We start from the raw sequence: 13,987 nt of genomic DNA on the forward strand, positions 1-13,987 counted from the left end.
GCAGATATATACGCATATATATATTTAACTTGTGAAGCTGATACTGACTCTTTAACTGGCCTCCACCCATCACTATTCATACTAGTGATCATTAGGCAGAGGCTCTCAAGAAAATGTATTAGTTATTTCCCTTCAGTCTATGGCTAATACAGGTTACTCACATAAATGAGCTGTCATGTCCTTTGGACAAAATGTCCAAATCGCTCATAAGCAATGGGTGAGGTATTTGAGGTAGGGCGGACAGGATTTCCTTTTGGTGGTTTGCTCGTTGCCTGTTAGCTCCTGGTGATATCTGTGTTTGGAAGAGAACTAAACTGCATTTCACTGAAAACACTCCTTCAGATCTATTACCAGATGAGGATCCCCTTTTCTATAATCTTCCTCAACACTGCTAAAGTTTGGCAGATACATGGGTTGGCTCTAACGGCCATTCCCAATCAATCCTCTTCTCCTTTGTCTGCCTCCCACAGTAGTGGATGAAAAATCAGACACTGATTTTCTCAGACTTCTTTGCTGTGGGCGCGGCCAGTGAGGCAATGAGGTAAGCCTCCTGGTGCAGGGGCCAGGTTTCTAGGAAATACTTTTCTCCCTGATGGGAGAAAGAGAGGAAGCCTGAAGCAAGCTTTCTCCCGCAGCCCTGGCCCGCTCCCTGTTCTGGATGAGGGTATGTTGGGATGTGACAACGGGAGCCGGGGGCGTCGCAAAGCCAGAGCGAGGCAGTGGGCGGAGTCGAGGGACGGGAGGCGAGGCGAGGTGAGGCGAGCCAGGGGGCGTGGCTTTCTCACTGCGGGCGCGGCCAGCCGCCGGTGGGCGGGGCCACGTTCCAGGACGTGGTCGTCCGGGCTTCGGAACCCCGCCTGTTCGGGGCGGGGCTGAGGCGCAAGGGTGGGGCCGCGCTCCGTCGGGGCGGGGCTTGTGGAACCTCGAAACCCCGGCGACTCGGGGCCTGAGCGCGCGTCTCCCGGCGCGGGGTTCCTCCCACGCAGACCCTCATTCAAACGATGCCGAAGGGGCGGCGCCGCAGCCACAGCCCCACCATGAGCCAGCGGTCGGCCCCGCCCCTCTATTTCCCGTCCCTCTACGATCGCGGCATCTCCTCGTCCCCGCTCAGCGACTTCAACATCTGGAAGAAGCTCTTGGTGCCGCTGAAGGCGGGCGGGGCGCCAGTGGGCGGGGCGGCGGGGGCCCGGTCCCTGCCCCAGGCGCCCCCCGCCCCGGCGCCCCCGCCCCCACCACCACCCGGCCTGGGTCCCTCCGGCGAGCGCCCCTGGCCCTCGCCCTGGCCCTCGGGCCTGGCCTCCATCCCCTACGAGCCTCTGCGCTTCTTCTACTCGCCGCCGCCGGGGCCTGAGGTGGCTGCCTCGCCCTTAGCTCCCCGCCCCTCGACCCCCAGGCTCGCCTCTGCCTCCCACCCCGAGGAGCTGTGCGAGCTGGAGATCCGGATTAAGGAGCTGGAACTGCTCACCATCACTGGGGACGGCTTCGACTCCCAGCGCTGTGCGTGACCTCGCCAGGGCCACCGAGCCCCGCCTTAGCCTGCCCTGGCTCCCTCCTTGGCTCCATGCCCCGCCCCGAAATGTAGCCTGGTTTTAGTCCAGCCCCCAGTAGTCCCAGATCCAAAATCTATCCCCTAGCACCCAGACTCCCTTATCCTGGACTTCAACCGACTCCTTCCCCCACCACAGATCTGAACTTCATGAGCCTCTTAGTCCCAAACTCCATCCTCCCTCCATCCTAAACCCTTTAGGTAATCTGGACTCTGAGCCTCCACACCTGGAACTCCATCCACCACCCTGTCCTGAACTTTAATCCTCCTGCACAGTCATCCTCCTACCCTGTACTCTGGAGCTCCACCCACCACAGACAGTCCCTAAGCTTTAATGTTCGGTCTTAAACCGGGGCTCTCTATGGGGGGGAAGGTGAAGTAGGTGACTGTCAGTTGTCTGTAGGGGGAGGTGGGAGTTGTGCAAGAACCACAAGGCCCAAGGCCGTTTCCTGGGCAGCTTTGGGACACTCCACTTCTTAATGCTGGAGGGCAGCCCCCCGGGACTCTGTGGCCTTGGCGCCGGTAGTTCTCTCACCAGGATCCTGGGCTGATATCTGGTCTTAGGTCTGAAATCTTAGGGCTCTGGACCAGGGGAGACCAGGTGTGCTGATGCGGGCAGGATCCCTTAGCCTACTAGCTGAATGACTCCTCCATGTTGGAGGGTAAAGTTGTTGAATGCATTGTACTCCAAGAAGGACCTATTGCAAAGTAGAACTTCCAGCAGCGGTAGGTTGTCCTGCAGACTTTGTCTTTCCCGTCACTTGTTTTGGCTAAGGCTTGTCCTTGACCACTGGAGAAGGGCAGATAGTTCTAAAAAGATCATTCCAACTATTGTATATAACGGCTTAAGTTGGCTTCCCCTGCCACACAGAGAAGGGAAGTATGAAATAACCTAAATGCTTAGGTCCATGTGGCCATGGAAATGGTCTTCAGTTCATCAGACACACTGTAATGCACCCTTTCTCATAGCCATAGAAGGAAAACAGTCCCTAGAAAAACTGGGCTTTGCTAAGTCCTGGATTTCTTAACTATGAATACATAGTATTATGTATGTAATACATAATAATGAATACATATTATGTAATATGAATACATAGTATTATGTATGTAATACATAATAATGAATACATATTATGTAATATGAATACATAGTATTATGTATGTATTAATAGTTAAGAAATCTTAACCGAATACATAGTTAAGAAATCCAGGGGCCGGGTGTGGTGGCTGGCACCTGTAATCTCAGCACTTTGGGGGGACCAATGCGGGCGGATCATTTGAGGTCAGGAGCCTGAACAACAAGAGGATCATTGAGGACCAGCCTGACCAACATCGTAAAACCCTGTCTCTACTAAAATACAAAAATGAGCAGGGCTTGGTGGCACGCATCTGTAATCTCATCTACTCGGGAGGATGAGGCAGGAGAATCACTTGAACCCAGGAGGCTGAGGTTGCAGTAAGCCAAGATTGTGCCACTGCACTCCAGCCTGAGCCAAAGAGTGAGACTCCCTCTCAAAAAAAAAAAGAAATCCAGGACCTAGCAACTCTGACTATAAAAACACATGTAACTGGATGTGTTGCATGTACAGTCAGAACCAGTTACATGTTTTTACAGTCAGAGTTTTCGTTGTTTTTTTTTTTTTTCTCTCCCATCTTGGATCACAAATGGGGTTTTAGGTTCGAGGAAGCACAGTTGCTTCCCAAGAGTTTGCTTTGGAAATGTTAGGAAAAGCCCTTATCTCTATTACGGCTAAGTTTGTTTTGCTCTCCCGCAGATACATTCCTGAAGGCGCTAAAAGACGAAAAGTTACAAGGACTGAAGACCAGGCAACCCGGAAAGAAGTCGGCCTCTCTCTCCTGAGGAGCTGCCCACCGGAGCTTGGGCAGCCACCTCCTTAGGTGTTACTGCTTAGATAATGTGTCCCATTTGTTGTCATTTCAAAGATGGTTATTTTCTGTTCTGTATTTACCGCTGTTCTTGTTGCTACCAGCATGTACTTCACATACAGTGCCCGCTTTGCGTGGTAAATCTCACGGTCTCTCTCCTCTCTATGTGCTGCTGAGGGAGCTCTCTCATGGTGTCTAGAAGCTGCTGTCCAGCCAGCATTCAAGGTCTCCCGAGACCGGGGAGGGAACCCCCAACACTACCACAGTCATGCAAACCAGAACAACAGATTATCAGGAAGGAAACGGGAGAAACCAAGGGCAATATATATATTGGTTCTACTGCTGTGTCTCTGTTCAGAAAGGTTCTTTGAGGACTGGAATAGTGGGGGCTTGGTGTGTGGTTTGTTTTTTTTCCCAAACATATTTACTCCTTGGAAGTGTTTGGTGTTTTGATTTTTTTTTTTACATGTTTTTTGGACCACAAACTCTCTGATAATCTTATCAAAGCCCTGGCCCTTCCTAGAAATTCATATATTCAAGAAATATTTATTGAGTGCTTATTTGTGCCTAGGCACTTGGGATTGGGGATGGGAGAGAGACAATAAATATTATAAATAAGTAAATGATAATATGGTATCATAGAAGATGACATGCTAAGGGGGAAAAAAGCAGAGTAAGGATTGCCAGGGTGGCTCAGAGGAAGGCAGGGCAGAATTTCACATGGGGTTTCTTGAAGAGGTATTATTTAAACAAGGTCTGAAGGAGGTTGAGGGTCATAGCCATGTGGTACCCTAGGGAATGTTCCAGGCAGAAGGGCCAGTGCAAAGGCTGCTTCAAAGATGGGAGCATGGCAGCATTTTTGAGAACCAGCAAACAGTCCAGATGGCTGGAGGAGGAGGAGTGAGGGGAGAGTGGTAGGGGTGAATACACAGGGGGCCCATTTGTATAGAGCCTTATAGTCACGGTAGGAACTCTGGGCTTTACTCCAAGTGGGACACAGTCATTAGACAGCCTTCTGGGGAGTGACAGGATCTGACTTGTGCTGCTGTGATATGAATAGACTACAAGGGTGCAAGCAAGGAGGCAGGGAGAGCAGTCAGGAGGCTGTAGTAATTAATATTCCAGCTAAAAAGACCATGCTGAGCCCGGCGTGGTGGTGCACACCTGTAGTCCCAGCTACTCAGGAGGCTGGGGTGGGAAGGATCGCTTGACCCCAGGTGTTCAAAGTTACAGTGAGCTTATGACCATGCCACTGGCATGCCAGCTTGGGCAACAGAGCAAGACCCTGTCTCTAAAAATTAACCAAGTAAAAGATCATGTGGGTAGCAGTGGGTGTGGTGAGAAGTATCAGGCAATTGAAGCACAGAGTGGTAATCTAAGATAGGAGAACACAGGTGGAACAGGTTTTGGTGAGAAGGAGGAGCACAGGTGGAACAGCTTTTGGGGAGACAATCAGCAGTTTTATTTGGGATATGTGAAGTTTTTCGTGTCTGGTAGACCTCCTGGTGGAGAAGCTGTGTAGCAGGGGCCCATATAAGCCTGGAGTTCAGGAGAAAGCCTGGGCTGGAGGTAGACATTGGGGAGTTGCTGACAGGTAGGTTTATTTAAAAAACGAAGTCAAAGGAAATCACCAAGGGAGTGAGGGTAGGGAGAAAGAGAACCAAATATTGAGGGTGGAGGCACTCTCACTTAAGAAGATGGGGAGAACAGGAGGAACCTGCAAAGGAGAATGAAAAGGAGTGGAGTCAGGTGTCTCGGCAGCCAAAGGAGGAAGTGGTCGCCTCTGACAGACAGTGCCGACAGGCCAAGTAAGGTGAGCCTGAGAATTTGCCCTTGGATTTTGCCACATGTTAGTACTGATCTTGCCAGAGCAGTTTTGGTTGAGTGATAGGGGTAATGCCTGACTGGAGTGGTATTAAAAGTGAATGAAGGGATGATTTGGAGACAATGGGTGTAGCTCACTCTTTAGAGGAGTTTAGCTGCAGAAGATCACAGAGAACGAGAGCAGTAGCTGGTAGGGCAAGTAGGGATAAGAGAAGGTTTTTATTAAGATGGGAGAAATAACCATGGCCTGAGAGAAATGATGCAATAGAGAGAAAAAGTGATGATGTAGAAGAGATCTGGGAAATTGCTGGAATGGTGTCCTTGAGTGGTCAAGAGAGGTGGTGTCTTAGTCTGTTTTGTGCTGCTATAACTCCACAGACTGGAGTATCTATAAAGAACAGAAATGTATTCTCACAGTTCTGGAGGCAAGTAAGGTGGAGATTAAAGCACCAACAGTTTGGATCGTGATATCTCTGCTTCCAAGATGACGCCTTGGATGCTATGTCTTCCAGAGGGGAGGAACAGTTAGCTCTATCTTCTCATGGCAGAAGAGCAGGAGAGAAGAGGGAACCCACTCCAGCAAGCACTTTTTTTTTTTTTTTTTGAGATGGAGTCTCGGTCTGTCGCCCAGGCTGGAGTGCAGTGGCACAATCTCGGCTCACTGCAAGCTCATGCTTTTAATAGCGACATGAATTCATTCATGAGGGCTCTGCCTAGATTCTAAACACCTCCTCTTAGGTCTATCCTCCCAGTACTTTACACTGAGGATTAAGTTCCCAACACATGCATTTTGGAGGGGACAAAAACATTCAAACCACAGCAGGGGGGATCTAGTTTACAGTAAAGAGATTGGCTTTTGAGGGGAGTCGAGATGGCTCATTTGTAGTAATAGGCGTTACATCTGTGGCATGGGGGTGCAGATACCGGTAGATGGGTAAACGGGGAGGTGGGAACCCTGGAAGTTGTGTACACATGCACAAAAGTTTGTCCAGCTACCTCTGTCTTGAGGACACAGAGGCACATGCCTACAAGGCCAGGCTGGAAACCCTGGAACTGCGCCCAGGAAGCCAGGTGGAAACTGGCAAGCCTCAGAGCTCATGCCCCTACTACAGGGGCAGCGGACACCCAGCTCCAGCTTGTTGTTGGCAGGGCAGCAGTGTGAGCACAAGGCCAGGTGAAAGCTGCTGGTTTCTAAATCTTAACAATGAATTCAAATGTTTCCAAAACACTATGCAGGCCAAGTAAAATAAAGGTGGAAAGTCCCCCAGACATGGTAACCTCTGCTCTACACACAGCAACCCTCCTATTCCAGGCAGAGATTCCAGGCCCTTCTGGAATCCAGATATTGATTCCAGGAATCAATATCTCCCCAGGAAGAAGCCAGATTTGAGCCCTAGGCTGGTTGCTACCAGAGAAGCTCCTTTGTTCTCCCAGAAAACTTCAGGCTGGCCAGGCCAGAGGGCAGTGAAGGGTGCGGGGTGGGGGGTGGAGAATCTTAATAAGAATAAATGGGAACAAACCAGGCATCAGGAAAACCAAGTGCAGAGCTCAGATGGAGACAGAGATGTCTGGCATGGCCTTGTTTCTTTCCCCAGAGTCCCAATAGCCCTCCCCAGGCCATATTCCTTAAAAGTGCCCACCTGCTAAGTGCAAACCGTGTGCTGGGCACTAAGGGAGTCGGTGGAGTTGAATAATTTAATTCTCACTGCCAGCTGGTGAAACAGATACTGTTCTTGGCATGTTTTACAAATGAGGAAGCAGAGACTCAGAGAGGGAAAGTGGCTTACCCACAGGCACATGGCTAGGATGTGGCAGGGCTGGGTTTAGAACTCAGGTCTATCAAGGCTACCCCAACCTCTCCTTCCACAGTGAGGCGCAGATACAGGAGAAGCTTGAGGTGAGCTGTAAAAAAGAAGCATTTGGCATTTCTTCCAGGAACTCTCATCCCCTTGCAGCCCTCGGGTGTCCTCTTGATGCCCTTAAAATGGTGGGTGGCAGGGCAGACCATTAGGGATGATGACGCAATATTTGCTTGGCCCCGACCCCTCGGTGCTCACATCAGGGATGATGATGCAACACTTGCTTGCCCCTGACCCCTCAGTGCTCACACACACATCTGTGGGGGGCCGGGGGGAAACATCTGCAGTAGGTACGGTCTCCTGTCCTGAATCCCCTGTGGCAGCTGAGACCCAGTCTTCTGGAGATGGCTGCACCAGGCTGCCACCACTAGACACTATTCACATCAACTGACAACTTTCTCATTTCCTGCAGAGCCAAGCCAGAGAAGACACATCGGTTCATATCTCAAGTACTAACTCCCATCTGCACTTGGGAGCTCTTGTGGAGAACTGGAGACCTTAATTGGGCTCAATGGAAACCAGTACCATCATGGGGGTACGGGGGCCCATGTGCCATTCCTGTGGTACAAGTCCTTTTAATCCAGGTTTAGCTTCTGGGTCTCCAATTATAGAGAGAAAAATCTGGAAAAGAACAAAGAAGAGTTCACAATACAGTAAGGGAAATATAAACAAAATAGTTTCACTTAGGATGAATAAGTTCTGGAGCTCTACCTGCAGCATGATGAATATAGTTAATAATTGTTGCATACTTTTAAAAAGCAATGTAATAAAAGTCATCAACACTTACTGGCAGTTTGTAGGTATCACACATTGTATTAGGTTTTTTACATGGACCGTCTCACCCCATCCTTATAATGACCTTTTGAGGTGGGGACTGCTGTCCTCATTTTACAGGTGACTAACATGGAGGCACAAAGAGGTAAAGTGATGTGAGGCTGGTATTGCAGCTAGTAAATAGGAGAGGTAGAATTCAAACTCGGGGCTGACTCCAGAGCTTGTGTTCTGGTCCGCTGGGCCCACAAAGCCTCCTGTGAGCATAATGAACAATGCAGCGTGGGGAGTACAGAGGGAGGTCCGCCAGGTTCCTGCAGGAAATGCGTGGAACACCCAAACTGGCTAATTTGAAGAGTGTTTAATAAAGGGATTATGCTATAAACTGAATGTGTCCTTCCAAAATTCATATGTTGAAACCTAATCCCCTGTGCAATAGTATTAGAAGGTGGGATGTTTGAGAGGTGATTAGGTTATGAGGGTGGAGGGTGGAATGAGATTAGTGCCTTTATAAAAGAGGCCCAGCAAGCTTATTCACCACTCCTATCTTCTACGAACTAGGAAGCTGGCCCTTACCAGCCACCGAATCTGCTGGCATATTGATCTCCGACTTCCCAGCATCCAGAACTATGAGAAATTTCTATTGTTTAGACACCACCCGGTCTATGGTATTTTGTTTTATCAGTCTGAATGGACTAAGACAGAGTGTTTACAAAGGTTGTGGGCAGGGAATGCGGATTATCACCCACCGAGCTGTTGCTAACCCTAGGCGGGTAGGTGTGAGAGGAGGGAGTGGTTGCCAGAAACTGAGAACAGAGAGGAGGGAGTGGTTGCCAGAACCTGAGAACAGACAGGGCTGTGTGGAAAGGGTCCTTCATAAGTGTGACCCTTGTCTAGGGCCACAGGTAGCCCACAGTGATCCTGCAGAGGGGGAGCCCCTGCAGGGAGGGAGCCCCTGCAAGAGACAGATGGGGAGGACAGTGAGGTCAGGGTCTTCCAATACATGTAAATACTGTTAGGGGGTGGTTTTGGTGTTGGCTAGGTTGCTTCCCACAACTTGGCAAGAGAGAATGGGGTTGATAGTTTGGTAATATTACAGCCAAGGTCCCAGAAATGCCCACACTCAGCCCTGCCACCTCCCCACTCACCCCATGGCTTGGCCTAACTTTGGGCACAGGTCCTGTTACCACCGGTTGGTGGGATGTAACTGTCATGTAATTGACAGCCCCTCCGAACAAAATGAAACAAAAGAGGCTGTTCCTCAAAGAAAAGGGTGCTTGGCAGAGGAAAGCAATTGAGAGCTTGATTGAGAGAACGCCACATGCAAAGAATAATAGATAAATGCAGTGGTGTGCCGGAGCCAGTTTGTATGGGCTCACGAGAACTAATTGCCAAATTTTCAGGAATGGTATGAGCTGGTTATTAAATACAGCCATTATTAAAAATTAAACCATAGCAACTTTTAATTAAATCATATTTAAGACGAAGGTAACAAATATTCACAATTCATCGCTTCCTAATTATTTTGCTACAATTTTCTATCATCTGTACTCCTGAGCTCATTTATGCCTATTGTGTCTGTGTGGTCGAAATACTACATAATGGTATGCTAATGTGCATATCTTCTGAATGATGTCATGTGGGTTTTTTTGAAATTGGCCACGGGGAGTGTATTTACAACAAGGAAATTGGCAAATGTACAAATCAGGGTTGGCTCTCTCAGACCTCCACTGAGAAGAGTTGGTTGAAAAGAGTTTACTAGCACACCACCAGCTACATGAAAAACAAAAGCACCGCTTTATTTGTAGCTGAGCTAGAAGGAAAGCTGTTTTGGAGCATTCAAAGCTGGGATGATGGTATAAATGAAGCTCGCTGCTTCCTCTGGCTTGATTTGCCCACTCAGTGCCAGACAGGAAAGAGACAAGAGCCTGATTCACCCGTCCATGGAGGCAGGCTTGTCGTGGGTCTGACTATTGCATGAACTCAGGGAAGAAGGAAAGCCCAATGTGCTGACTTTATATATTTTTTCTTTTTAATGCTTTTTAGAGACAGAGTCTCGTTCTGTCACCCAGGCTGGAGTGCAGTGCTGTGATCTTAGCTCATTGCAGTCTCGAACTCCTGGGCTCAAGTAGTCCTCCCACCTCAGCCTCCCAAGTGTTTGGCTAATTTTTAAATTCTTTTGTAGAGGCGGGGGTCTCACTTTGTTGCCAGGCTGGTTTTGTACTTCTGGGCTCAAGCAATCCTCCTGCCTTGGCCTCCCAAAGCACTAGGATTACAGGTGTGAGCCACTGCACCTGGCCCCCATGTACTGACCTTTAAGATGTAGTAAACCTATCCACTGGGTAAGTAGGGTCAAAGGAATTGTCCTGGACCCTGGCCAATCAGATCAATTAGCAGTCTTTACTTTCAAGAAACTAGGGTAGAGGGAAAGCTGAGGTAGAGGCCTGTAGATGGAGGCTGAAGGCCTTCTCCTGCAGTGGTGACTGTTTGGGCAAGATGAAGCATGAAACCTGATAGAACAGATAACCAGCTCTTTATATCATGATCCTTTCATCATAAGCTTATTACTCCTGAAAGAAATATAGACTTCAGGTGTGATGAGAAGACCTCCTACTACCTTATCCAAGTCACCTGTGCCCACCCTTTGTGCCAAAGCGGTCAGGCAGGGTTCAGTGGAAGTCAGCTGGGAACAGAAGGAAGAGACATTTAATTACTGCTTTACCGCTTTTGGTCTCACTGGAGGTAAATACCTTGTTGGTGCCTCAGGCAATATTGGCCTTTTCCTTTGAACAGTGTCCTGATTCTGACATTAACCAGATCTGTGACGTTGGGAAAGTTACCCAGCCTCTCGCAGCCTCTTTCCACATCAGGCAAATGGAGACGCTGCTTTCACAGGATGGGGGCTGGGAGTGGGGACAACAACAAAAAATGACAGATGTGAAACTGCCCCAAACTGGGAATCATTTTAATATTATTTTCCTGTTTGTGTAGTACACAGCCCTCGTTGTTGAGCCACTGGTGCTGGAAGTGGTGGTGGCCACGAGATGTGACCTGGAGGGAGGCCCGGTCCACAGGGAGGGAGAAGCATTCAATGTGCAGGCCCTGGAGCTCAGCCCCATAAGCAGTGACAAAGGGGGTGAATGTGGCTGGGAAGCAGTTTGGGGAAGAGGGTTTTGTTTTCTAGAGGGAGCCAGCTACATTCCTCCCAGGCAGTATCACATGGCCCACACCCAACAGACAAGGCCAAGGGCATGGCCTCTCTGTAGGCAGTCCCCAAAAGGAAGGGTGGATGGTCACCACTCAATCCTGTCATTCTGTCCACACCAGCGCATGAGCACATCCGAGAACATATCTGTGCCGCAGCTGCCACAAAAGTGACTAAATAGTGATAATTTGCATTTGTCAGGCTTCCCACCTAGCAGAAGTTTTGTGATTCATGAGGACATCCTGTTTCTGAGTAAAGAATCTTATCTTGATTTCCTTAAACTGTTGACATAGTGGTTAATGCATCCCTGACATGGAAAAGGATGCTGATTTGCTTCTGAATCATGAAGTTTTGCTCATTTGTTTCTGAATCATGAAACTTTGCTGTCTTGCCCGTAGACATTTTAGCCTGCAGGTTGTCATCTGTAGCCAGTGACTGTAATCTCTTTATTATACCTTCCAATAACAAAAAGACAACTCTTTGTATGAAGAGTCCTCCCCCCCCCTCTTCTAAACCTTCCCATAAAAGCTTTCTAACTTGTAACAGACTCTAGGACACTCCCAGCTTTGTTGGTGTGTCTCTTCCTGGGTCGATCCTCACATTTGGCTTCCAATAAACATTTATCAAGTTATTTCTGGTGAAACAGCTGTAATTTCAATCGACAATAGGAATCCAGAAAATCTGTGATGCAAAGCTGAAGTATCACCTATTCCAGGTGCTCTTTGGTTTTGGGGGGAAAGAGGCCACTCAAACTGACTTACTTGAGTAAAGAGAGTGACTGGTAATGGGCTTCTTGGGTTACAAGCAATAGAAACTAAACTAAGGGAAATTTAAAAAGGCATCGTCCGAACAAGGAAAGCAAAGGAACGAGGTGCTGTCACTGGACAACTCAGCTCCAACTACCAGTTCTTAGAGAGAAAATGTGATTGGCCCAGCTCGGGCTACATTTCCATCTCTGTCCATGTTGGGGAGGAGGTGGCCAGGGTCCTGTGGTTGCATCCCCACCAGAACCACTTGGAACTGTGGAGCAGCTGCTTCCCAAAAGAAGGACCCTGGCTGCCAAAGATACATGGACCCCTCATGGGCCTCGTGCAATTGGCACCAGGGCCTGGAAGCCACCAGGAGCCCAGGCAGCTCCCCTCCCGTCTCTTTTTCACTGCATCCTCCTGCCTTTTGCAGTCAGCTTCCTTCTAACTTGGCTCCCAGGGAACTCACAAGAGTGGCATCAGGCTCCAAGTACACATGATCACGGGCAGGCTACTCTCCATCTCTCATGTTTTCTCTCCAAGAAATGGTAGTTGGAGCTGAGTTGTCCAGTGGCAACACCTCATTCCTTTCCTTCTAAATGTTCGGACGATGCCTTTCTTAGTTTCCCTTAGTTTAGTTTCTATTGCTCATTATCAAAGATGCCCATTGCCAGTCACTCTCTTTACTTAAGCCAGGAGGAATGGCAGGGTGTTGCTAAGTATGCCCAGTTTATTCTTCCCCAAATTATGAATCACAAGTCCCAATCAATCACTGGGCATTGGGTGGGTAAAGAGGCAGTAAGAGGCCAGGACTCCCGTACTGCTCTTGGAAGGAAGCAGAAGGGAAGTGCTCCTCTCCCAACAGCATGGATGTCACTTCCTCCAGGAAGCCTTCCTTGATTCCAATCCCCAGTCTGGGTTATGTGTCCCTTCTCTGAGCTCCCTTTGTACTCTGGGCATCCCCTTTCCTGGGACTTACTACCTGGATTATAATAGCCCATCAGTGTGTCTCCCTAGCTCAACTGCAGTCTTCTTAAGGGTAGGGGTTGTGTTGTCATCATCGTCATCCTGAGCACAGGGTTTTGCACAAAGTGGACACTCCATATGCTTAAGGAGCACATTGCTGGCTGTGGATAGAGGGGGGAAATGCAGTCTCAGCCTTATGGTTTGACTTATGGTGGAAACATCAGTTGCATAAAATGATAAGAAAGGATGATCTAGATGCAATATCCTGGGACTCATCTGGGCCAAGTGCCTTTATGACAGGCTCGGGGATGGGGTCAAGATGTACCTTGAGTTCTTTACCAAGATTCAGAGACAGGTCTAAGACAGCCCTTTTAATCTGAGAAGTGGTATATAATTGCTGGATCTGGGGTCAGACTGCCTGGGTTGAAATCCCAGCACACACCAGCTGTGTGACTTTGGACAAACTGCTTAACCTTTGTGTCTTTGTTTCCTCATTTATAAAATGAGGAGATTATATAGCACCCCCACTTCATAGGTTGCTATAAGGCTGAAGTAAGTTAATATGTATGAAGTACTCAGAACAATGCATAGTCCAAAGCCAGTACTCAATAGATGTTAATTATTCCATCTACTTATCCACAGAGTCAGCCAGGATTATCACTGTCATTTCAGAGTTTACCTGAATCCAGTACAAACATTCTGTAACTCTGAAAACAATGCATATAAACTAAGCCTGCATTCATTTACTCCTTTGTTTACTCATTTATTCATCCAATTGTTCTTTCAAAAAAATAGATTCTTAAATCTCTAAGCCCTTTTTCTCATCTGGAAAAGGCGCACAATAATTCCCCCAGCCTGGGGTTGTTGCCAGTTACCTGAGATATGTATGTAAACTGCTCAGCTCATGATGTGACAAACAGCTAATGCTCACCATCATCTTTGCCTCTTTGGGTTCACTGGGCAATTTGCAACAAGGTTTCTGGTCATTAACACAAAATCCCCACATTTCTCTTATAGTGGGATCCACCAGGTGGCAGCATGGATTTAGACATGGGATGAAACGGTCTCCCCTTTCTAGTCCTCTCACATCCAGGGCTGACATTTATTAGCCTGTTCATTATAACCTAGGGGAAAATCCAATTTAGAAACCTTTTGGGAGAAGGAGACACTGCAGCCATTGAAG

General features: G+C 48.4%; 1 protein-coding gene across 1 annotated transcript; it reads left to right on the forward strand.

Annotated features, from left to right (window-relative positions):
- Window positions 1-772: 772 nt before the first annotated feature.
- C9H11orf91 (chromosome 9 C11orf91 homolog) lies at window positions 773-3,511 on the forward strand. Its single transcript, XM_054437736.2, has 2 exons — window positions 773-1,497; window positions 3,322-3,511. Exons 1-2 carry the CDS (start codon window positions 1,002-1,004, stop codon window positions 3,405-3,407), a joined length of 582 nt encoding a protein of 193 aa, XP_054293711.1. The 5' UTR covers window positions 773-1,001; the 3' UTR covers window positions 3,408-3,511.
- Window positions 3,512-13,987: the final 10,476 nt, after the last annotated feature.

This window comes from Pongo pygmaeus, chromosome 9 (assembly GCF_028885625.2).
Source record: "Pongo pygmaeus isolate AG05252 chromosome 9, NHGRI_mPonPyg2-v2.0_pri, whole genome shotgun sequence".
NCBI lineage: Eukaryota > Metazoa > Chordata > Mammalia > Primates > Hominidae > Pongo > Pongo pygmaeus.

Coding starts and splice junctions, on each gene's coding strand:
- C9H11orf91 (XM_054437736.2), top strand. CDS start 1,002: ATGCCGAAGGGGCGGCGCCGCAGCCACAGCCCCACCATGAGCCAGCGG. Junction 1,498..3,321: donor CGGCTTCGACTCCCAGCGCT/GTGCGTGACCTC, acceptor GCTCTCCCGCAG/ATACATTCCTGAAGGCGCTA.